This window comes from Geotrypetes seraphini, chromosome 7, assembly GCF_902459505.1.
Source record: "Geotrypetes seraphini chromosome 7, aGeoSer1.1, whole genome shotgun sequence".
Classification (NCBI taxonomy): Eukaryota; Metazoa; Chordata; class Amphibia; order Gymnophiona; family Dermophiidae; genus Geotrypetes; species Geotrypetes seraphini.
Genome location: NC_047090.1, coordinates 53,650,473 through 53,676,500, shown reverse-complemented (window position 1 = coordinate 53,676,500; position 26,028 = coordinate 53,650,473). Strand labels below are relative to the sequence as shown.

At 42.5% G+C, this 26,028-nt stretch overlaps 1 protein-coding gene across 6 annotated transcripts in view; it reads right to left on the bottom strand.

The window, feature by feature from the left end:
• IPO8 (importin 8) overlaps positions 1-26,028 on the bottom strand; it is a 441,493-nt gene that overhangs the window by 200,419 nt on the left and 215,046 nt on the right. For all 6 annotated transcript variants that reach the window (XM_033950674.1, XM_033950671.1, XM_033950672.1 and 3 more), the window contains exon 12: positions 21,250-21,366. In XM_033950674.1, the coding sequence (XP_033806565.1) occupies positions 21,250-21,366 (117 nt within the window). The remainder of the gene's footprint in view (positions 1-21,249; positions 21,367-26,028) is intronic.

Below are 26,028 nucleotides of genomic sequence, written 5' to 3'. Positions count from 1 at the left end.
ATGTTGCACTGTTTTTTTGCCTTTAGATCTTCAGACACTATCATAAGAACATAAGAATTGCTGCTTCCGGGTCAGACCAGTGGTCCATCATGCCCAGCAGTCTGCTCACATGGCGGCTCTTAGGTTAAAGACCAGTGCCCTAACTGAGACTAGCCTTACCTGCGTATGTTCTGGTTCAACAAGAACTTGTCTAACTTTGACTTGAATCCCTGGAGGGTGTTTTCCCCTATAACAGCCTCCGGAAGAGCGTTCCAGTTTTCTACCATTCTCTGGATGAAGAAGAACTTCCTTATGTTTGTATGGAATCTATCCCCTTTTAACTTTAGAGAGTGTCCTCTCGTTCTCTCTACCTTGGAGAAGGTGAACAACCTGTCTTTATCTACTAAGTCTATTCCCTTCATTATCTTGAATGTTTCGATCATGTCCCCTCTCAGTCTCCTCTTTTCAAGGGAGAAGAGGCCCAGTTTCTCTAATCTCTCACTGTACGGCAACTCCTTCAGCCTCTTAACCATTTTAGTCGCTCTTCTCTGGACCCTTTCGAGTAGTACCGTGTCCTTCGTCATGTACAGCGACCAGTGCTGGATGCAGTATTCCATGTGAGGGCGCACCATGGCCCGATATAGCGGCATGATAACCTTCTCCAATCTGTTTGTGATCCCCTTCATAATCATTCCTAGCATTTTGTTCACCCTTTTCGCCGCCGCCGCACATTGGGCGGATAGCTTCACTAACTTGTCGACTAGTACTCCCCAAGTCTCTTTCCTGGGGGATCTCTCTAAGTACTGCACCGGACATCCTATATTCTTGTATAAGGTCCCTCTCCTCATCTGTGCATATCATCCTCTCACCTCCCAACATATACGGCTCCTTCCGATTATTAATCGCCAAATGCATTACTCTGCATTTCTTTACATTGAATTTTAGTTGCCAGATATTAGGCCATTCCTCTAATTTTTGTAGATTAGTTTTCATGTTTTATACTCCCTCTTCGGTGTCTACTCTGTTACAAATCTTGGTATCATCAGCAAAAAGGCAAACCTTTCCTTCTAACCCTTCAGCAATGTCACTCACAAACATATTGAACAGGATCGGCCCCAGCATTGAACCCTGAGGGATTCCACTACTCACCTTTCCTTCCTCCGAGTGACTTCCATTAACCACCACCCTCTGGTGTCTGTCCGTCAACCAGTTTCTAATCCAGTTCACCACTTTGGGTCCTAACTTAAGCCCTTCAAGTTTGTTCAAGAGCCTCCTATGAGAAACTGTGTCAAAGGCTTTGTTGAAATCTAAATAAATTACATCTAGCATATGTCCTCTATCCAGTTCTCTGGTCACCCAATTAAAAAATTCTATCAGGTTTGTTTGACACGATTTATCTTTAGTATAGCCATGTTGCCTCAGATCCTGTAACCCATTAGATTCTAGGAAGTTCACTATCCTTTCTTTCAGCAATACTTCCATTATTTTTCCAAAAAACGAAGTGAGGCTTACCGGCCTATAGTTTCCCGCTTCATCTCTGTGACCACTTTTGTGAATAGGGAGCACATCCACTCTTCCCCAATCTCTAGGAACCACTCCCATCTCCAGAGATTTGTTGAACAAGTCTTTAATATGACCCACCAGAATCTCTCTAAGCTCCCTCAGTATCCTTCAGTTTCTCAAGTTGTTCATAAATACTTTCCTCCGTGAACAGCACAGAATCTCCTCTATTTTCCCGTGTTTGCCAGACAACCTCGGTCCTTCTCCAGAATTTTCTTCTGTGGACACAGAGAAGAAGTATTTATTTAGCATGTTTGCTTTTTCCTCATCAATCTCCACATATCGATTCCTAGCATCTTTTAGTTTAGCAATTTCATTTTTCATCTTCCTCCTTTCACTGATCCATCTGAAAAAATTTTTGTCTCCCTTTTTTACATTTTTAGCCATTTGCTCTTTCACCTGTGCTTTCGCCAGGTGCTCTTGCCTTCTTTCAGTTTTACCCGGTAGTCCTTTCTGCACTCCTCTTCTTGGTTTTTTTAAATATTTCAGGAACGCCAACTCTTTTGCCTTTATTTTCTCCATCACTAGTTTGGAGAACCATGTCAGTTTCCTTTTTCTCTTGTTTTTATTTATTTTCTTCACATAAAGTTCCATAGCCATTTTTATTGCTCCTTTCAGCTTAGACCACTGTTTTTCCACTTCTTTTATGTCCTCCCATCCTAACAGCTCTTTCTTCAGGTACTCTCCCATTTTATTAAAGTCCGTATGTTTGAAATCTAGGACTTTTAATATTGTGCGGCCGCCCTCCACTTTAGCTGTTATTTCAAACCAAACCCTTTGATGATCGCTATATCCCAGGTGAGCACCCACTCGTACATTAGATATACTCTCCCCATTTGTGAGGACCAGATCCAATATCGCTTTTTCCCTCGTGGGTTCCGTCACCATTTGTCTGAGCAGAGCCTGTTGAAAGGCATCCACAATCTCCCTACTTCTTTCCAGTTTGCATCCGGCAGGTTGAAATCTCCTAATTCAAAGCCCAAATGATAAAGCTATGACTGTCTTATTTTAGTCACACTGTCAGAAGAGGAAGATCATGGAGGACGACATTATGTTTGTGAAGATCGTAGGAACCAGGTGAGGCATGTGACCTGTAATCAGATAGCTGGACATGCTGAAAACAACCATGGGGATGACCCTGCTGGACCTTACTGGATTAGCACAAAACCAATCTCTTTTTAGATCTGTAATTCATCAAGTCACTAGGGCTCAAACACAAGTCAATGACACCTAATTAAGTAACTAGTAGCAATATGTGGTTTTGGAAAGAAAACAGGCAAACAATGGACTGGCTGAGGTGGAATTCTGAGACAACTTTAAGTAGGAATTTTAGATGAGTTTCAAGCAGTACTATGTTGTGGTAGAATTTTGTGTATGGAGGATCAGGCACAAGAGCTTGACGTTCACTCACTCAGGTCCAGATTCTCAAAAAACTTTAACGCAGTCGCTAAACTGGTTTCCGATGGTTTAGCCTGAATGCATTTTAGTGGCGGATTATCAAAATGGCTTATCTCTGTCTTTAGCGAGCTTTCTAGCAGTCTCATACACTGACATACAAATGGGCTCTTCAACATTAAAATGAGTACTCCGATGGATTCTTTAAAATAGCTGAGCCATTTTCTAATAGCAGCGTTGGCTTTTGGTGACAAAAATCAGCGACTGGTCCAGGGGTGCCGGTACAGTGACAGCACTGTTTAAAACCCCGGCAGCACTGTTTTAAATTCTGGCAGTGGAAAAGATGCCTATTCTCTCCCGCTGACAAACAATACCCCCCTCTGGAGTGGGAGAAATGCCCACTCTCTCCCGCTACCAAGCGAACCTCCCCCCAGCAGCAGGACAGATGCCCATTTTCTTCCGCTGCCACATCCTATATAATAAAAGACTAAGCGCACATGCGCACTTAGGATTTCGTGTTGCCTGCCGCTGTGGTGTGTGATCCGTGACAGCCAACCCAGTGGCAGGGAACATTCTGGCCACTCCCCTCCTCCCGCCCTCACTCACCGTGGAAGCCAGGCAAGCTCTCTCCCTGCCCGTGTACTCGGCAGGGAACACACCTCGGCCCTCACTCGCCGCTGCTGATCCTCCTGTAAAGAGCAGCCTGCGATGGTGGCCGGCTTTAGCGAACCTCGCAGGCCGCTCTCCAACTCGGTAGCACGTTCCCTCTGACGCGATCCCGTGCATCAGAGGGAACGTGCTACCGAGGCTGGAGAGCGGCCTGCGAGGTTCGCTAAAGCCGGCCACCATCGCAGGCTGCTCTTTACAGGAGGATCAGCAGCTGAGAGGAGCCGCCGCCGGCACTTTTAAAAACTTAAAACAAAAATCTTCGGCCGCAGCAGGCCAGTCCACGGGAAGGGAAGGGGGAGGAGCCGAACGGAGCAGGCCAGATCGCAGGGAGGGGCTGAAACGGAGCAGGACAGCTCAGGTAAGAGAAGGGAATTGCTTCAGCAGGGACCTGGAGGGGAAGGGAAATATCACTGCTGCTTCTGCAAAGGAAAGTGGGGGGGGGAATGCTGCTACTACTTCACAGGGACCTGGAGGGGAAGGGAAATACGCTGCTGCTTCTGCAAAGGAAAGTGGGGGGGGGGAGAAGGGAATGGGGGGTGGGGGAAAATGCTGCTACTACTTCACAGGGACCTGGAGGGGAAGGGAAATACCGCTGCTGCTTCTGCAAAGGAAAGTGTGTGGGGGGGGGGAGAGAGACAGAAAGAAATACAGACACAAAAGAAGTCCAGGGAGAGAGACAGACAGAAAAACAGACAGACAGGGAACCAGAGAGACAGACAGAAAGAAAGACAGACAGACAAAGGGTGCTGGGGAGAGAGAGAGAAAAATAGCAGGAGGGAGAGAGACAGAAAGAAAGGAAAAAAGAGACAGGAGCAGGGAGAGAGACATAAATAAAGAAAGACAGACAGGCATATATTCTAGCACCCGTTAATGTAACGGGCTTAAACACTAGTAATAATAATAATAACTTTATTTTTGTATACTGCAATACCACAAATAGTTCAGAGTGGTTTACAGAGGAAGAGACTGTACATATACAGTGATGATACAGAGAAATATTGTCAAGTACATAAGTAACAAATGAACACCCCCCTGCCTCCAACCCCTTTCCCTTATACCTGAATTAAGATGGCTGACCAGGGGGATGCTTACTCCCTCTGGCCAGCTGGTTTGCCTCTTCAAAATGGGCCTTTCCCTCCATGGTGCATCCCAGGATGCACCGGGGAGGGGAACGCCCATTTTGGAGAGGCGGGTCAGCTGGCCGGAGGGAGTAGGCATCCCTCTGGTCAGCAATCTAATTCGAGGTATGGGGAGAGGGGTCAGAGGCAGGGGGAGAGAATGGGCATCTCTCCTGCTGGAGGAGGGTATTGTGTGGCATTGGGAGAGAAGGACATCTCTCCCGCTGCTAGGGGGGGGTGTCGCTTGGCAGCGGGAGAGAGTGGGCATCTCTCCCACTGTTGTTGTGTTTTGGGGTTTTTTTTCTTTTTGCATTTTTTCTGTGCATGTGGCCATCGCTATCACCAGAGTCTTTGCTACTCTCTTCCAACCTCATTTACATGAGCGTTTTTGGGAGAATGATTCACGTTTTTTAATTCGCTAGCAGCCCGTTGTCTTTTTTTTTTTTAAACTCACACTTTATTAATGCAGAAAACAACCCAAAGCTTACAGACACAGACCTCAGATAATTGTGGGTTCTTCAGTGCATCTTGTAAATACTTCTAAAACAAAGTGCAATCCATCCACCCCCCAACCCCAGCCCCAAAACAGCAAAATTCCCAATGTCTAAAAAAAAGAAAAAAAACATCCCCAATCAGGAATAAGAATGTCTGCGCCATTCTTGAAATTTCCTACACAGTCTTTCAAAGGAACTTATCTGATGTCTCAAATAGGTTGTCAAATGATACATCTCATACAAGCCATCCAATTTATCAAATTACGTGAGTCCACTCCAAAGATGACGACTGTTTCCATGCTGCTGCTGTCAACCACTCTCGCTGCGGTAAGACCAATCATGCAAAATTTGTCCTCCTCTTCCTCCATCCCAACTAGCAGGAAGTTCTGCAGTACATTTTCCACTAGTACAGTCAGCGGTATACACAATCTTGGCTACTTTTACCCCAAACCCCCTAATCTCCCCACTCCTACCACATATGAATATAAGTGCCCTCCACCACACCCTAGTTTGCCCCACAGATAAATGACTAAGTTGAACCGGGGTATACCACCAAAAAAGCCCTTTATACCCATTTTCTACTATAATAGTCGCCACTCTAAGCGTTCTAGTTCTACCACAGACAACCAGTCAGCCTCAGACAACCTCTTACCCAGATCAGATCCCAAGCTTCCACATACTCCACGATTTTCCCCCTCCTACAATTCAAACAGCCATAGATGCAAGAGATAAGACCCTTAGGCACCTTAGGCCCCAAAGGAGCTCAAACACTGCCTTTCCTTGAGAGAGGTCCCCCAGCAACCCTGAACTTTGAATATAATATTGAACCTTTAGAAAGGGGAAAAGATCCCCCCTCCCTCTAACCCATATTGCCTTTGGAGAGCCCCAAAAACTTTGACCAGTTTAGTCCCCCCCTCATAACACTGCCCAACACATACTAACCCCTTCCGCTCCCAGCTATGAAAACCCCTTGGAGCCTGCCCCGGATCAAACTAGAAATTAAACCTCAAGGGCGTATACTAATAATACTTATGCCCCTCTAAGAGTCAAGCTCTCATTTGTTTCCATACTTTCAACGTCAGCCTCCTGGATGTTCCTCCCTACCTGAGCTCCCACTTCCCCCTGGAAGCCATGGTAAATGCAATAGTGGGATATCTCCCCCTCCTCCTGCTCTAAATCACCCACAATTTGCTATCCTGGACCTGCCATTCTATGAGAACCCGCAATTCAGCAGCTTTATAATACTTCCTAAAGTTTGGGATTGCCAACCCCCTGTTCCCTTTTCCCCAGACATAATACCTTCTGGGCCACCCTAGGTCTTTACTCCCTCCCCCCCAATAAACCAAAACACTTGGCATGTAATCTATCCAAAGTACTCCTTCCCACCCAAATAGGTAACATCTGAACCAAAAAAAGAATCTGAAGCAGCACCATCATTTTCACTACTTCTATCCTCCTAACCCAAGACAAACTTAACCAATCCCATGATTCCAACTTCTGTCGAATACAACGCAACAGCGGTCCATAATTCAGATCAAACAGATTCAAGCCTGGCAGTTCCAGATAGACGCCCAAATACCAAAGTGTCCTCCGTACCCATCGAAAAGGAAACACCTCCCTAATCCTCTGATAAGGAGACGTTCAACAGCTCCAGCTTATTCATATTATCCTGGAATCTAGACAACCTGCCATAAACACTCAACTCCTCCACTACCACTGCGATAGATCTCTCCAGATCCGTCACAGTGAACAGGACATCATTCGCAAGCAGACATAATTTATACTCCCTTACTCTAACACCCCCAATGGAAGCTCGATCTTGAACCCACTGAACAAAAGGTTCCAAGACTAATGCAAAAAAAGTGGGGAGAGGGGGCACTCGTCTCATCCCTCAACCAACAACAAAAACCCCAGAATACCCCCCATTAATCTTAATACATGCCAGCTGGGAGGTATGAAGAATTTGAATCCAACTACGTAACTGGGGGCCAAACCCTAAGAACATAAGAATTGCCAGACTAGTGGTCCATCGTGCCCAGCAGTCTGCTCACATGGCGAACCTTAGGTCAAAGACCAGTGCCCTAATTGAGTCTAGCCTTACCTGCGTGCATTCTGGTTTAGAAGCAACTTGTCTAACCTTGTCTTGAATCCCTGGAGGGTGCTTTCCCTTATAACAGCCTCCAGAAGAGCGTCCCAGATTTCTACCACTCTCTGGGTGAAGAAGAACTTCCTTATGTTTGTACGGAATCTATCCTCTTTTAACTTTAGAGAGAGTGCCCTCTCGTTCTCTCCACCTTGGAGAGGGTGAACAATCTCTCTTTCTCTACTAAGCCTATTCTCTTCATTATCTTGAATGTCCCCTCTCAGTCTCCTCTTTTCAAGGGAGAAAAGGTCCAGTTTCTCTTGCCTCTCACTGTATGGCAACTCCTCCAGTCCCTTAACCATTTTTGTCGCTACCTTTTCCAACACCCGATTGAAGGCCTTTTCCATGCCTATGGACAAAAGCATAATCTCCTGTTTAGAAACCTGAGCTCGCTCCATCAAATTCAACACGCACCTAATGTTATCCCATACTTGCTGCCCGGCTATAAACCCCGACTGGTCCAAGTGGACCAGCTGGGGCAACCAGCTCATCACTCTGTCCGCCAACATTTTGATAGAGTTTGGTGTCTATGCCCAACAGTGAGATAGCATTTCCCCACCCCCCTCCCACTCACCCTGGACGTGTATGTTCAAAGGGCAAAATCAACAATCACTCCTTACAGAATTTTGTCAATGGCTCCCAAACATCCTTAAATTTCCTATAATGTTCCTGCTGTATGGCAATCGTACGTTTCATTTAAAAATGTGGCATAAAGATTCCCACCAGATATTATAATTTAACCGGTCCCAGTTTTTCAGTTCTTTAAAATAAGTTGTATGGTCACCCCTGTCATAATAAAGAGAAGTTTATTATTATGGGAAAATATTGGGCTTTTAGCCCTCATTATCATACCAAATAGCACAGTATCGTACATCAATGCCACTGGATTTTCTAATATTTTATTTACTTGACCCCACGTGGATCTCCAAAACTTAAGTATCAAGGGACAATAGTACAGTAGATGATCCAATGTCCTTACCTTGAGATGACAGCGCCAGCATCTATTAGACTTAGAACTATTCAATTTAAACAAACAGGGGTCCAAAAGATCTATGTAACAAGAAAAACCATGTTTGTCTCATAGATGCAGACGCCGTACACCTCATCCTCCAAGTCCAAATTCGTGGTCATCGAGACACAAAAATCTGCTGTTTTATCTTAATGCTCTAAATGTCAAGAAGACCAGTCTTTGGTTTCTTATTCAAAAATTCAGATATTAATTTGTACCACTGGACGGCCTGATGCCATAGGAAATCTGTCTGGAAGCATAGGATCGGCAAGCAATACTGATTTTTAAGATTTCGCCAATCAGGGAACCCCTTCTGAATGGCTTGCTTCAATTGCAACCACTTATAATTTTGAGACTTAGCAATACCAAATGTTTGTTGCAGCCGTGAAAAGTCAAGCAGCTATCCTTCTAATACTACATCATCCAGAGTACGTAAGCCCACCTGCATCCAATGCCACCGATTTGAATCTTGGAGTTCAGCTAAAGGGACTGACAGGTGGATTTATGAATCGGAATAGATGTTAAATTATTAATAAATTTTAATGTCTGCCAAGTGTCCAATAAAATTCTATTGTCCTTATACACTCTAGGTAACTTGATACTTAAAATGTGGCACAATCTCAATGGAGATAGGAGTTGCCATTCCAACCATAACCAGTCTGGAAGATTTTCCATGAGCTCGGGGAGGATCCAATACATATCCTGATGATACCTATAAAATTGGGGAAATTTACCCCCCCCCCACTGCAATTGATTTTTGTAAAGATACTAAAGCAATTCTCGCAGTTTTACCCAGCCAAATACATTTAGTAAGAATACTATTTAATTTCCTATAAAAGGACCCTGAAAAAAAACTGGCAACATACTCATTTGGTAGCAAACCAAAGGCAAAATCATAATTTTAACTGTTTGAACTCTCCCCCACCAAGACAGATATAAAGGGTTCCATTGCTAACACATTTCTGTAACCTTCAGCAATAAAGATTTTTCATTTAATTTATCGCCTTTTCTAATGTTTTTTGCATCCAAATTCCTAAATATTTTATACCCTCTTCCTTCCAAAGAAAAGGGAATGAGTCAAATAATCCTTTTGGACAGTGTACATTTAGCGGAAGAACCTCCGATTTACTCCAATTTATTTTGTACCCTGAAAATTTCCCAAATCTATCAATCAAATCCAATAAATGTGGAATGGTAGTTTCAGGATTTCAAATGAAGCAAAACATCATCTGCATACACAGAGACCTTATATTCCAGATTTACATAAGGAATACCCTGAATTTCCTTTGCCTGTTGAATAGCCAATAGTAAGGGTTCCAGAACAATATCAAAAAGCAAAGTAGATAGTGGACACCCTTGTCTAACTCCCCTCTCCAGACAAAAACATTCTGAAAAAGTATTATTTATATATAATCTGGCAGAAGGGGAACTATACAAGGTTTGAATCATTAAATATCCAGACTCCATTATCCTTGGAGATTTTAACATTCACTTTAATCTGCCTAACCATTATAACACTTCAGAATTTCTAACTCTGATCTCTGACCTTTCCTTAACTCCTCTTTTTTCTTCGCCCACTCACACAGCTGGCAATACTATAGACATGATTTTCTGCCCTATAACTTACTCCGATCTATTTCATAACTTTTAATTCCATCATTTACCCTGGTCTGATCACTTACTTATCAGTTGGCTCTTAGATTTTCCTGTTTCCTCTAGAATGGATCAAAAATTAAACAAGAAGGACACTTACATAACCCGTAATACTAATAAAATTACTCTTACTTCCATCCAGAATCATTTTAATCTAAACCTCACTGATTTTTCTTCTCTTCCTCTCGAGGAACAAACCTCTCTTTGGGATTCATCTACCAACTCCCTTTTAGATTCCCTAGCACCTCAACAGGAAAAAAAGAAAAATACTCCAAATCTGACCTATAAAAAACAAGCTTGGTACAACGAAAATCTAACTATTTTACGTAGACAGCTTCGCTCCATAGAGCATAAATGGCGAAAAACCAAATTACACAAATATTTAATCCTTTACAGAGAAAAATCTTCTTGTTACAAAAAAGCCATTCAACAAGCCAAAAAAGAATATTTCGGAAAACTTATTCTTTCTACTCGCAACTCCTCTACACTCTTCAATCTTGTTCAATCACTCTCAAAATATTCTACTAAAAAACTACCCCAAGTTTCCACTCCCTCCGCAACCGAACTACTAACGTTCTTCGATAATAAAATCAAAAATATCAGAACACAGTTACATACATCCTCTTCTTCTTCCTCCCCTTGCAATCACAACGACTCTATCACTCTATCATTCAGTACCTTTTCTACTTTTAAAATGCCTTCCTTAGCCAATTTACTTCTCATATTACAATCCCTCAATACTCCTAATTCTCCTTTGGAAAGTATTCCACCTTTCATCCTAAAAAAATTATTTTCTTTCTTTGGCCCATTTCTTTGGGACATGATTTCTAAATCACTCTCCAACTGCTCTGTTCCTACGACATGGAAAACTGCACTTGTCTTTCCAAAAATCAAACATTACAAATTGGATCCTGCCATTCCAGCAAACTATCGACCAATTGCAAACCTTCCACTTATATCTAAACTAACGGAAAAAATCATTCACACACAATTATCTGAATTTATTGAAAAAACCTCTACTTTACACCCCTGTCAAACCGGCTTCCGTTCTTCCCATTCTACAGAATTATCTCTGTTAGGCTTAATTTCAACTATTCACTACTATCTTGATCATCAAAAATCCATTCTCCTTATCTCACTTGATCTCTCTGCAGCCTTTGACACCATAGATCATTCTCTACTTTTAAACAGACTTAAAGAATGCGGTATCATTGGTGCCGCATTATCCTGGTTCTCATCCTATTTTCAAGAACGCAGTTTCAAAGTCTCTGCCAACAACGAAATCTCTGCTTCCTTATCTTTAACGTACGGTGTCCCACAAGGTTCTATTCTTTCCCCATTATTATTTAATATATTTCTATCGCCTCTCTTAACCTTAGCACAATCTATTGGATTCACGATCTTTGCCTACGCTGATGACATCCAACTACTTCATCCCATTAATACATCTAATAAATCTGATATCAAATCTATAAACAAAAAATTGGATTCAATAAACGACTGGCTTCACCTCAATAAACTTGCACTCAATATAGAAAAATCTCGCGGTCTTATATTTTCAACCAAAAAGTTAGAAACTCTTTCAGAAAAAATTTCTATCAAATCCATCCCAATCCAAATGGAGACGAAAATAAAACTTTTAGGTATTACCATCGATAACAGCCTATCATTCCACGACCATCTAAGTTCAGTAGTAAAAACTTGTTTCTATAAACTCCGCTTAATTCGCTCACTGACTTCAATGCTAGAAACTGAATCTATCAAAATTCTTGTCCATTCATTGATTATTTCTCATTTAGACTACTGTAATTCCCTTTTTAATGGATTACCACAAAAAGAAATTTGACGCCTTCAATTAATCCAAAACTCGGCCATAAAGCTCATTTATAACTTAGGTAAATATGACCACGTTACACCAGCTTTGAAAGACGCTCATTGGCTTCCAGTGACACATCGTATCACTTACAAAATTATTTTACTGACATTTAAAATAAAATCTTCTCACTTGCCTTTATTTCTTCACAAATTACTCATTCCTCAATACTCCCCCCGAATCCTGAGATCTACTAATCAAAACTTCCTACTTATTCCGTCTATAAAAGAATTTTACTACACACGAAAAATAAATTTTGCCGTATCTGCCCCGACACTGTGGAATTCTCTTCCACAACCACTCCGAGAAGAACAAAATCTCGATAAATTTAAGAAGAGCTTAAAAACATTCCTATTTCTTGACGCATTTTCTTCGGTTTAAACATCTCTTTATTATCATACTTTTACATACAATTCTTCATCACATACATTTTTCCCCACCCAATTTGTTATAACCCTAACCCTTCTATCTCCATTTTTCTCTCTACAATGTAACTTTACCCACCCTTTCCCCTCTTGCCCTCACTATCCAGTTGGTCATGTTAAAGTCTTCAATGTACACTACGTATTTTAATTTATTTTAATATTTTATAATTACTTGTACCATTTCTTTTAGAAAAAATTTATTTTTTAAACCTTTATGTAAACCGGCTAGATATTTGCTTGATAGTCGGTATATTAAAATTCTAATAAAATTGAAACTTGTATAAATCCAGAACCAATACCAAACCAATCCATTACTTGATACATGAAAGTCCACTGCACACAATCAAAGGCCTTCTCTGCATCCAAGGATACAAAGCAGGCCGGATCTTCCATGGCTTTTGTTAAATTTACCATGTAGAAAGCCAGTCTGGTGTTGTTTGAAGAATGTCTTTGAGCAACGAACTACGTTTGGTGCATTCCAATAATATAAGGGAGATCCTTGGCCAAGCGTAAAGTCAATAACTTAGCCAGAAGTTCTCCATCTACATTACTCAAAGAAATAGGCCTGTAATTTGAAACCAACGTAGGATCTTTATTGGCTTCAGCAAAACTATAGTTAAAGATTCTGCCATAGTACCTGTAATGAATGCAACCTTTAGTCAGTTGAGCCTGATATAAATTTAATAGATGAGGTAATAGGGTAATTTGAAATGATTTGTAAAACTCTATAGTGAACCCATCACCACCTGGAGCGGATCCAACTCTAAGGGACTTCAATGCTTCTTGTAGTTCTTTCATTAATATAGGCATGTCAAGAGTTCCTTTTATATACTCGGGAATTTTAGTCCCCTTAATTAACTTCAAGAACTCTAAACCCTCAAGTTCTTTATTTGAATAAAGCTCAGAAGAATATAAAGCTTTATAATATTTCAAAAATTGTTTTAAGATATTTCCAATTTGAGAATGAGTTTCCCTATTCTCATCTGTGATAGCCACAATTTTTACTTTTCTTTTTTTAGCTTTAAGCTAATACTCTTCCCGCTTTATTTGAGTTTCCATAATACAGAGCCTGTTGAGAAAACAATTCTTTCCTAGCCATTTGAGAAGAAATCACATTGTATTTATATTTAGCTTTTAAGAGAGCCTGTAGTTTTTTCCCATTTCAAGACCAATTGGGACTCTAAAACCTTAATATTTTGTTCCAAATTAGAATATTCTATTTTAAGTTGTTTCCTAACATAAGCCAAATATGAGATTATTTGCCCCCCTCATGGTAGCTTTGAAAGCATCCCATAATGTTTCTAAAGAGATTTCCTTTGAGGCACTGATTTGAAAATATTCATTCATTTTTATTTGAAATTCCTCAATAAAGTTTGAATCTGCAAGCAATGTTTTATTGAATCTTCAAACAGGTCTATTACAATCTTGTTCCTCAAATTTTAATTCAATCCAAACTCCAGCATGATCTGATAAAACAATTGGGTCTATAACAGGTTTGGTTACCTGTTGAACTAATTGATCTGATACAAATACATAATTCTATTCTTGAAAATAATTTATGAACATGGGAGCAAAAAGAAAACTCTCGAGCATTATAATGGAGAATCCGACAGATATCTTTTAATCCACAGGATTTAATTAAATTATCCAATCCTATTGATTTCCAAAGCTTACTGAGTTGTTTATCCAGCAGTGGATCCATAACAGCATTAAAGTCCCCAGCTACCATTAGATTAGAGGCAGCCAGTGGCAGAAGTACCTGTTGAAGAGTTTTTAAAAATTCTGCTTGATTTGAATTAGGGGCATAGATATTAAACAGCGTCAGAGCATGTTTCTCCAAGGTCATATTCACTTGAACCCACCTTCCTGAAGGATCTGCAGAAATAAAATTAAATACAGCTGAACATTTCCTATGCATTTAAATAGCCACCCCCGCTTTTTTTTTTTTTCCCATAGCCGGTATAAAGAAATACTGCTTTACCCACCCCCTGTCCAACTTCATTGATTCCCCAGCAGACAAATGAGTTTCCTGTATCATATATATATGTCAATGAAACTACACCAGTGAGACCTGAAACCTGATATTTTAAAAAACATTTATCAGGGAATAAGTATAAGATTAAGGGCTCCTTTTACTAAGGTGCGTTAGGGCCTTAACGCGCAGAATAGAGCGCGCTAAATTGTTGCACGTGCTAGACCTTAACGCTAGCACTGAGCTTGCGTTATTCTAGAAGCGTAGCTAACGGTAATTTTGTGCGTGTGCTACAAATGCTAGCGCACCTTAGTAAAAGGAGCCTTAAGTGTTAAGATTAAATTAGACTATAAATAGCTTTAAAATTCTTAAAGTAAGTTTGCTAGTATCCTAAAGCAATTTAATTTGAAAGTAGCAGTTTGCAATATATATAAACTTATACTCCTCTCTAAATATTCCTACTATATGGATTCCAGACTGTTGACTGTTCTCATCTTCCATCTGTTCCCAATGGAGTCACCTTCCAGAAGCTAAAATAGTCCTGGTGATTCCAAAACTGTCCATGATGATGGTCTATAGCTCTCAGATATAATCTTTGACCAGCAGGAGCACCCGGTGCCAAAGAAGAGGCCGTTGTCATGACGAGCTTTGCACTCACGATTCCTTTCTGACCAATTCGATAGCGTGTCATTTCACAGCAGGACAACTGGGGGTCTCCTCCACTTTTAACAAATGAGACTCCGGAGCACCTTACATAGTCCCCCAATCCACCATGGTGTGCAGTGATGCTAGACGACTGAGAAAACCACCAAGGGGAACTCCGAAACACTATCCAGGCTAGCCTGGCTGGGCCTCTCCTCACCTTCAATGCACACGAAAATACAAGTCAGCCTTCTCAAAACAGTAACAGGAGCTGGCAGCATGCTCCGTAGAAGGCGCAAGAGAGTTTCGGTGGGAGGCACCAGGCCCAGGATGAACATGCGGGGAGAGGGGACTCACCGAGGTCGCCCAGGGCCAAGCAGGTCCGCCCATCTGTCCAACCTCCCTTCCAAAGTCATCGTCACTCCTTTTTTCCCCTCCCCTGAGGGGCCTACGATCAACTCGCCATGCTCAGCCCGTCTCCCTGACTCTGAACAAGACCCGCTCTCATTTTTCCCCACACGCTGCACCAACAAAGTCTTCACTGTCTGCCGCCATCAACCCCTTTCCTTGACTCTCACCTCCTCATCTTCAGACCCGACAGTCAGCAAATCGGGGTCTGATGAACAACCAGTCTCCCTGCAGGATCACTACTCATTTGTTCACATCATTACATTAATAATTTCTATTCTGCCAATACCTTGCGGTTCAAGGCGGATTACAAAAGAAGTTATCTGGCCATTTCCAGAGGAATTGAAGAGAAGAGCGGGTTGCTTCAGAGAATTGGGTTGAGTCTTGTGGTGTTAGTTTGTTTTCAAGGATTTCTTGAATAGCATGGTTTTTATTTCTTTTATGAACGATTCGTAGTCTGGGGTCGTTAACAGTAAATTGGAGAGTTGGTAGTCTAGTTTTGTTGCTTGTGTGGCTAGAAGGCCATCGTACATTTTTTTCATTTGACATCTCTAATTGGGGGATGCGTGAATGGTTTGTGGGTTCTCCTATGTCTGGTTGAGGTAGTTTGGATTAGGCGGTTCTTTAGGTAGGTTGGTCTGTCTCCGTTTATGGTTTTAAATAGTAGGCAGTAGAATTTGAATTGTACTCTTGCTTGTATTGGGAGCCAGTGTGAGTCGAAGTGAATCATTCGGCGTCTTTCTTTCTTCGGAAGCTCCGCCTCATCTCAGAACTCATTCAGAAGCTCCATCTTCCTTCCCATTGGTGTGACTTCAAGACACCCCAATCATAGACCCCTCTGAGCCTTTGAATGCCAGGAGGCTGCATTTCCAGCCACATCTTAGGGACGACTCGGCCCTCCCACTGCCTTCTCCATCACTGACTTCACTACTGTTTCTCTGATATCCATCAGTGTACTTCCAAATGAGTCTCCATTTGCATAGTGGGCGTGAACTGCCCGCATGCTAACCTTACATTCGCTGAGAGTATAAGAAAATTCTCCTATCACGAGGCATATTCAAATTAAAAAAGTAGATTGTTCTCATGATGCCATGATAGTTGGAAATCCAAAATCAGTTAAAATCAGTTTTATCGCCAATCAATAATATTAACCAAATAAAATTAATTAAGTAGCCCCAAGCCACAAAAATCAACCATGTTTCTCCAAAATTCAAAATAAAATAACAAGTAGACTCCAAAGTCCATATATTCTTATTTCAGTGTTTCCTTCACAGCTGACAGGATCACCAACTCAGTCCATCGGTGTCTCCTGTTGAGACAGAAACTCCTTCAGCTTTTCAGGGTCTTCAAACTGAAAGAATTTATACTTATAAGTAACCCTCATTAACGGAGGGTAATAAACACCATATTTTGCTCCAATTTGTTTTAATTGTTGTCTCATTTGTAAAAATTGTTTGTGCCGGTTCACTGTTGATCTTGCAAAATCCGAGACGAAAAAAATTTTGGAGTCTTTATAAGTCAGGTTTTTGGTCTCCTTAAGATTTCATGACCTGTTGGAAACGTAATAGATGAAATATTAATGGTCTAGGTCCTGTCTGACTATTAGACCTTCTTCCTGGGATTCTGTGTGCCCTTTCAATTTCTATTGGCACCTTAAAATTAAGGGGGAGTATCTTTGCTATGATTTCCTCCAGGAAAGCTACTACATTCTTTCCCTCCACTCTTTCTGATAACCCTAGGATCCTCACATTATTCCTCCTAGAGCGATTCTCAAATTCTTCCATCTGCCTTTCCATGTCCTGAATAACTTTGTGGTCTTTTTCACACTGCAGCTGCTTCATTTCCAATTTCTCCACTCAAGTTTCTATCTGTAACATTCTGGTGTTTACAATCTCCAACTTTTGTGCCAAATTTGCCACTTCTTCCTTCACTGCTGCCAATTGATCTGTGTTATCTTTCATCACAGATCTGATATTTCTCAGCTCTTCAATTAGCTCTATCATATCAAGAGCATCCACAGGCATAGGAGCCTTGGAAGGTGTGGGTGGATCTGCATTTGGTCTTTTAGCCTTCCCACCTGTACTGAAAGCTGCTTCCGGCTTGGTTTGCTTGTAAGAAGACATTGTTGGGTAAAATTTCAAACTTTCTACCTCTGAGGAAATAAATTTAAAAGGTGAAAATAGCCAAAAATGTGCATGGGACTGGGAGCTTCACAGCTACACGTCCATTCAGTTGTGGCTCCAAGTTCTGAAATTTCCAGGTCATTTATAAATATGTTGAAGAGCACAAGTCCAAACACCGAACCCTGCAGCACTCCACTCGTGATGTTTTTCCAGTCCAAGTATTGTCCATTTACCCTCACTCTCTGTTTCCTATCCGCCAGCCAGTTTTTAATCCACGTGAGTATTTCACCCTCGATTCCATGGCTCACAATTTTTCGAATTGTCGAACGCCTTCTGAAAATCCAGATATACAATGTCAACCAGGTCACCCTTGTCTATCTGCCTGTTTACATATTTATAAATGATCTGGAAATTGGTACGACGTATGAGGTGATTAAATTTGCAGACGATACTAAGTTATTCATAGTAGTGAAGACGCAGGAAGATTGCGAAGATCTGCAACATGACATAAACACGCTTGAGAAATGGGCCACGTCATGGCAAATGAAGTTCAACGTGGATATGTGTAAGGTGATCATGTCGGTAACAAAAATCTAATACAAGAATACAGGATGTCCGGGGCATTACTTGGAGAGACTCCCCCAGGAAAGAGACTTGGGAGTGCTGGTCAACAGGTTGATGAAGCCATCTGCACAATGTGCAGTGGCGGCAAAAAGGGCAAATAGGATGCTAGGAATGATTAAGAAGGGGATCACAAACAGATCGGAGGTGGTTATCATGCCGCTGTACCGGACCATGGTATGCCCTCACCTGGAATACTATGTCCAGCACTAGGCACCGTACATGAAGGACATGGTACTACTCGAAAGGATCCAGAGAAGAGCAACTAAAATGGTTAAGGGGCTGGAGGAGTTGCCATACAGTGAGAGATTAGAGAAACTGGGCCTCCTTCTCCCTTGAAAAGAGTAGACTGAGAGGGGACATGATCAAAACATTCAAGAAACTGAAGATAAAGACAGGTTGTTCACTCTCTCCAAGGTAGGGAGAACGAGAAGGCACAATCTGAAGTTAAAACATAAGGAAGGTCTTCACCCAGAGAGTGGTGGAAAACTGGAACGCATTTTCGGAGGCTGTTATAGGGGAAAACATCCTCCAGGAATTCAAGACAAAGTTAGACAAGTTCCTGCTGAACTGGAACGTATGCAGGTAGGGCTGGTCTCAGATAGGGCATTGGTCTTTGACCTAGGGGCCGCCGCGGGAGCGGACTGCTGGGCACGATGGACTGACCCAGCAGCAATTCTTATGTTCTTATGTACTCCCTCGAAGAAGTGCAGCAACTTCATCAAGCAAGATCTTCCTTTGCTGAAGCTGTGCTGGCTGGTCCTCATCAGATTGTGTCCATCAAGGTGATCAATGAAGCAGTCCTTTATCAGACAAGACATTTTGAGCAAATCTAAGTTCTGCAACCTTTCCACAAGAGAAGGATCCGTCATTGCCAGTAGGAAAGAATACAACCGAGGACTACAAGGGTCACCGCTTTCCCCACTGCTTTTCAATATCTACATGTCCTCATTAGGTGTGAAACCAACCCAACTAGGAATAAAACTATTCAGCTACGCAGATGACTTTACGATCATCATCCCATTCGCCAACTCCATCTCGGAAACCATTCCCAAGGCATCCGATGCCATAAATGAGATGGAACAATGGATGACAGATTTCAAGTTCAAGCTCAACCCAGAAAAAACAAAATTCTTCGTTGCCTCCCCTCACCCGCTTGACAATAAAACCCCACTATGCATCAATAAACTCAACTACCCTATTCAGCCCACCATGAAAATACTAGGTGTTATTCTAGACCAATGCCTAACAATGAAGGAACAAGTGGATTCCCTATTCAGAAAAGGTTTCCTTACTCTCTGGAAACTCAGAACCATTAAATCATACTTCGATACGTCAACATTCAGAATCCTAGTGCAATCTCTCATACTGAGTCAGCTTGACTACTGCAACATCGCCTATCTAGCAATCTCACAAAAGAATATGAGACGTCTCCAAATAATGCAAAATGCTGCGGTCAGACTTATCTTCGGGCTGAAGAAATTCGACCACGTGACACCCTACTATCGGCAGCTGCACTGGCTACCAACGGAAGCCTGAGTAAGGTTTAAATTTGCCTGCCTCTGCTTCAAAGTACTATATGGCCTGACCCCCAAGTACATAATGGACCTTTTCGCATTTTCTAATAACAAACTCAAGAGAAACACACATCCAAAACTCATTTCTCCTCCAGTTAGAGGCTGCAAAATGAAAAAACATACGGGGAATTCAGGAAACGCCTAAAAACATACCTGTTCCAGAAATACCTAAACAATTGACCCGCTCTCCCTCTCCCTCCCCCCTCCCTATTCCACCTGAACTTACAGCACTGTTATAAATATAATCTGTTATCTTCATCTTATCGTAACTTTACGTTGCTATTTATCCCCAACAGGTCCTGTCGGACATTACCTACTAAAATGTACATATTACATTTTCGCTCAGCAAATTGTATTTCTATACTATTGCCTCCTGAGGTCTCTGTATTTCCTCTGAATATCTACTTATTGTATTTCGCTGAATGTCCAGCACTCTTGATTGTAAACCGCCTAGAAGTCGCAAGATTGTGGCTGTATAGAAGAATAAAGTTATTACTATTATTATTATCTCTAGCAATCACCACCTTCAGCACCGTGAAAAAGGAAATTTCAGCTCTCTCCTCACACTGCTGGCATTTCCCCACCACTACAGAAGCTGACCTTCCCGCTCAACAAACAGAGCAATGCTTGTTTTTATCCTGCTGTGCTGCCATAGTGATAACATACCTGTGACCCTGTATGGAAGCTAGGCAAGTAAAGAAAAACAGCAAAGAAAAAACACCTTTCCAGAGCAGCTTTTTTTTTTTAAGGTAAAACAGGTACATAAAAAAAAAGAAAGCAGTACTGATACAGGCAACTACTAGTCAAATTCTCTGTTGGGCAGCAATTAAGTTTAGGTGCTCAGGGTTTTCCTCCCAAAGCACAAGAAAAACCTAGCTCCTTAAGAAAAGGGTTGTGTGGGGAAAGACCTGGGACCTAGGACTCCCCCCACCAGGTGTTACATTCCTAAATTGTATTTTTAAATGACAGAAAACCTCCTTGGCTCCTGTGGTTTTATGACTGACCAAGAACATGGAATTAAAGTCCTACCAGACCATCAAAAGTTGCATGGGAAGTCTATCATCTGCTTCCCACCTAGAGACTGAGAAATACTGACTGGACAGGTGGTTGCACAGAGTTCTTAAGTGACCACATCCCAGCTCAGTATGTCTCAGTCGCTAACTGCTGGCAAGACAGCACAAACCAAGTGTATGGACTAGTCTGATGGAACAATAAGGAACATTTAGTTATTCATTTCCATTTTCTAAATATAATACTCTGCCCATATTTAGTTTGTTTCTTTAGCATATGACGAGCAATACACAATTTCAACATTCAAGAATTCCATACACATGCTCTTTTTAAATAAAATATAGATATACTGGAAGTCATCTTTAGTCTGATAATAAATTACCCTATCACCCAATATTATGATAGATATAAACAATAATTACAGCCATAATGGGGCCACAGATATAATAAATCCATTCCAGTTTAAGGACCTCTAAGTTTAAGTAGGGAAAAAATTCTCAACAAGGCACTAAAGTCAGGAGTATAGAAGAATTTGTAATTCAGTTAAAAAAAGTGATAATGCATGTTACCGATTCACCTTGAGTAATATTTCTGCCAGAGAGCCCATGACATGCAGAGCTCCATCTTTTCTTCTGGGGTCTATAGCAGGTTCTGTGAGGATTTGATAACAAAAAGCCATCATCTTTGGTAACACCTGAAAAATTAGATAAAATAAAATTTTATCATGTGTGGTACTAGATCATTTTCCAATAATTTTTTAAAATGCAATTTTAATTATCTTTTATACCTTACCTGCTTCACCTGTGCACATACTAATCTGCAACTGGCTGAAAGTAACATGAAGCCAGTATAAAGTTTACATTACAATGGTGTCTTTTATTCCTTCAATGCCTTGCGGTTCTAGGCAGATTACAAAATGAGAAGATTCTGGTCATATCCAGAAGATTACAGGATAGCTATTTGGTTGGAACATTTAGGGTCTGGAGACAGATTGAGGTAATCAGTTATATCATGAGCTTGTCTTGATAAATTTTCTGAATAGCATTCCAAAAACTAAGGGGGAAATGGAAAGAACTCCTGCAGTGCAAGAAACAGCACCAGGAAACACTGGCTCTAGCACCGACAGCACAGTTACTTACCGTAACAGGTGTTATCCGGGGAGAGCAGGCAGATATTCTCACATGTGGGTGATGTCATCCATGGAGCAGAGGTATGGATAGCTTTAAAAGTACATCACCACTTTAAGAACTTGAGAAAGTTCATGAATTGCCCGCACCACGCATGTGCGAATGCCTTCCTGACCGGCACCACTCATGGCTCCTGTTTATCACATCCTCCGGTAGCGCGTTCCATGTATCCACCACCCTCTGTGTGAAAAAGAACTTCCTAGCGTTTGTTCTAAACTTCTCCCCTTTCAATTTCGCTGAGTGCCCCCTTGTACTTGTTGATCCCCTTAATTTGAAAAATCTGTCCCTGTCTATTTTTTCTATGCCCTTCATGATCTTGAAGGATTCTATCATGTCTCCTCTAAGTCTCCGCTTTTCCAGGGAGAAAAGCCCTAGCCTTTTCAGTCTGTCAGTATATGAGAGGTCCTCCATACCCTTTATTAGCTTAGTTGCTCTTCTTTGAACTCTCTCAAGTACCTCCATGTCCTTCTTGAGGTACGGCGACCAGAATTGAACACAGTACTCCAGGTGCGGGCGCACCATAGCACGATACAGTGGCAGGATGACTTCCTTCTTTCTGGTCGTGATACCCTTCTTAATGATACCCAACATTTTGTTTGCTTTCCTTGAGGCTGTTGCACACTGCGCCGATGCCTTCAATGTTCTGTCTACCATCACTCCCAGGTCTCTTTCAAGGTCGCTCACCCCTAGCGCTGATCCCCCCATTTTGTAAGTGAACATCGGGGTTTTTTTCCCTATATGTACGACTTTGCACTTCCCTATGTTGAAACTCATTTGCCATTTTTTGGCCCATTCTTCCAGTGTTGTCAGATCTTTTTGGAGATCTTCGCAGTCCTCCATGTTATTTACCTTGCGATATAGTTTGGTGTCATCCGCAAATTTAATAACCTCACATTTTGTTCCTGCCTCCAGGTCGTTAATGAATATGTTGAAAAGTAGCAGTCCCAGCACCGACCCCTGTGGAACTCCGCTCGTGACCCATTGCCAGTCTGAGTAATGGCCCTTTACTCCAACCCTCTGTTTCCTGTCCGCCAACCAGTTTTTGATCCATCGGTGGACCTCCCCTTGCACCCCGTGGTTCCATAGCTTCCTTAGTAGTCTTTCATGTGGCACCTTATTCCGGAACTTGGAGGCGAGGAGGATGGCAGTTTGAGTGCAGAGCTCCTCTCCCTGGACAATCTGCCTGCTTTTAAATATCAGCAGCAGTGGGAGATCAATTGCTTTTACACCTAAGCAGCAACGGGACCAACCCACCAAAAACCCACAGTCCCGGTCCTGCAAAAATATGAGCTCCACCCTCCCTGCAGTTCGCTAGGAAAATCAACTGCTTTTACACCTAAGCAGCAGCAGGACCAGCCACCACTACCAAGAGCCCTTTGCCCCGATCCAGCCAGGTCAGGTTCTGCTCTGTTTTGTCCTTTTTCCATTTTTTGAATGATGCTTTCTTGTCACTTATCGTCTTTTTTACTGCATTTGTTATCCACACTGGGTTTTTTGTTCTATTTTTTTTGCACCCTTTCCTGTACTTGGGGATGCACAGGTTCTGTGCTTCGTGCACTGTGCCCTTGAGTAGGGCCCAGGCATTTTCTACGGAGTCCATTTTCCTTGCGCTGTCGTTGAGTTTCTTTCTCACTATTTTCCTCATGGCGTCATAATTCCCTTTTTTGAAGTTAAGTGCAGTCGTTGTAGTTCTTTTTACCTTTGATGATCCAATCTCTAGCCTGTACTGGATCGTGTTGTGATCGTTGTTTCCTAGTGGGGCTAGTACCGCCACCTCCTTAGCGGGTCCCCCTAGTCTGTTGAGGATTAGGTCAAGAGTGGCATCACCCCATGTTGGTTCCGTGACCAGCTGTTCCATGAAACAATCCCTCGTGACCTCCAGGAATTTGGTCTCCCTCATGCAGTTTGAGTGCCCAATACTCCAGTTTATTCCCGGGAAGTTGAAGTCTCCCATCACCACCACACTTCCGCTTTTGCATACCTGCCTCAGTTCAGCCTCCAGATCCTGGTCTATTTCTTCCGTTTGTCCAGGTGGGCGATAGTACAGACCCAATTTTGTGTCTGCTCCAGTTCCTCCTGGTAGCTTAACCCATAGTGATTCCAAGTCGCCCGCCCTTACTATTGTTTCCATCCTGGTTGAAGGTATGGATTCTTTTATGTATAACGCTAGTCCTCCACCCTTCTTGTGTGACCTATCTCTCCTGTATAGTTTAAAACCTGGTAAAGCCACATCCCATTTATTGTCATCAGTCCACCACGTTTCTGTGACTCCAATTATGTCTAGTCCTTTTTTGCTGGCTAGGACTTCCAGCTCTCCCATTTTAGCCCTTAGGCTCCTAGCATTAGTGTATAAGCAAAGTAAGTCCCGTTTGTTCGCCTTTCTTGCTGTTTTTCCTCGTGGTTTGGCGCTCCTGGCGTCCCCCTCGTGAGTAGCCAGACCCCAAGCCTCGTCTCGGTCATCCTCCTCCTGTGGTGTGTCTGTTTCGTCCTCAGCTTGTTTCCCTGTTTTTGGTTGTCCCTCTGGAATCCGTTGTTCTCTATTAGTTCTCTATTAGCCAGTTTTATTCGTGCACTAGACCCCTGCATTTCTCCCTTAGGTCCTTTTTCAAAAAGTTCCCACTCAGTCCTGAGCCCTCTTTTACAGTGTCCTTGCTCAATATCTTTGGCCCATGTCCCCTGCATTGCGTCCTTAGGTTCTTTTTCCAAAAATTCCCTCTCAGTCCTGATCCCTTTTTTACAATGTCCTTGCTCCATGTCCATGGCTCTGGGCCCCTGTAATGCATCCTTAGGCCCTTGTTCCAAAAATTTCCACTCAGTCCCGAGCCCTCTTTTACAATGTCCTTGCTCAGTATCCTTACTTGATACTTTTGTCCGATGTGTCAGATCGACTGTCGGCTTTCCCCTCTTCCTCAGTTTAAAGCCAAATCTATGACGCTCTGGACAGCTCAGACCTTCCTGAAAATTTTGCCACTGGTCAAGATGATCAGGAAAAGAGGCGGATTATGGCCTCTGGTCATTCATAAGGGAACATTCTGCAATAACAGGCTGCTCAGACTGTAGCTTTAATTCCGGGAGAGATTCAGATATCAAATCCACAAGATGTACATGCTTGAAAACTCTGTGCACAGTGGGATCCTCCTCCCAAATCAGGGGCTCTGTAATGATCTGGATCTGCCAAATCAGCCAGATCTGCGGCTGATGCAGTGCCCTCCTACGAAAGCAGAAGTACTGAAAACATATCTGGTGCAACTGCAGGCACTACCGGCTTACTTGTCTGCACCCTCAAGGAGAGGCAACAGAAAAGACCTTGGTCCACAGGAGCAGGGGTCCCTGTGACCGGCATGGAGGCCAGCAGAAGGGAAACAAACAGAGACTTTTTAACTAAGTATGCCTGATAAAGCATATTAACAAAACCTGAGGAAAACTCATCCTATGCAGTGGGAGCCAACCCCTGCATACCAGTTTTGAACTGTTTGGATGATCTGCAAGGTTTATCTCCCAAGATGCACTTGCATTTCGCCATAGCATTGCCTGCGAACTCCCCAGGGCCTTCCAATGCTATTTTCACAGGAGCTGGGGCAGAAGGTGCTAGAAGACCCTCTTTGGAGGTCGAAGGCAGCACATCCAGGCAAGCCTCACACCTCTCATGGGCTGCAGCACGTAGAATATGGATGCGCATCCAACAGCCATCCACCACAAATGAGGCATGAATCCATGACATTCTGCCCTGGATAGGTCATCTATGTGGTTTTCTTTAAAACCACAACTGGCAAGTATAAAAAATAACTTTAAAATCAAATCGGGAAAAATCCAAGATGGTCACCGAGGGTACCTATTTTAACTAAAAATAGCCCAGGAAAACCACAGAGAACTCTCAAAAATGGTGATTTTAGTGGGGGAAGGGCATGCAAGGAAACCGCCTAAAACTGCCTTTTTAAGATTCCCCCCCAAATCGCTGATTCAGGCTGTCAGCCTGTATTCACAGAACCATGTGCTGACTGGAAAACACTGCAGACAGAGCTGAAACAGCTCACAGGGAGATCCTCTGCCTCAAATAGATGGAAAGATGGACTCAGTCTTTTGACTGCCCCACTGGCCAGACCTCCATGGCTGGGTACCTCTGCCACCTGCACAGACGCTTGGTGGAGGAACGCAGTAGGGCTCCGATT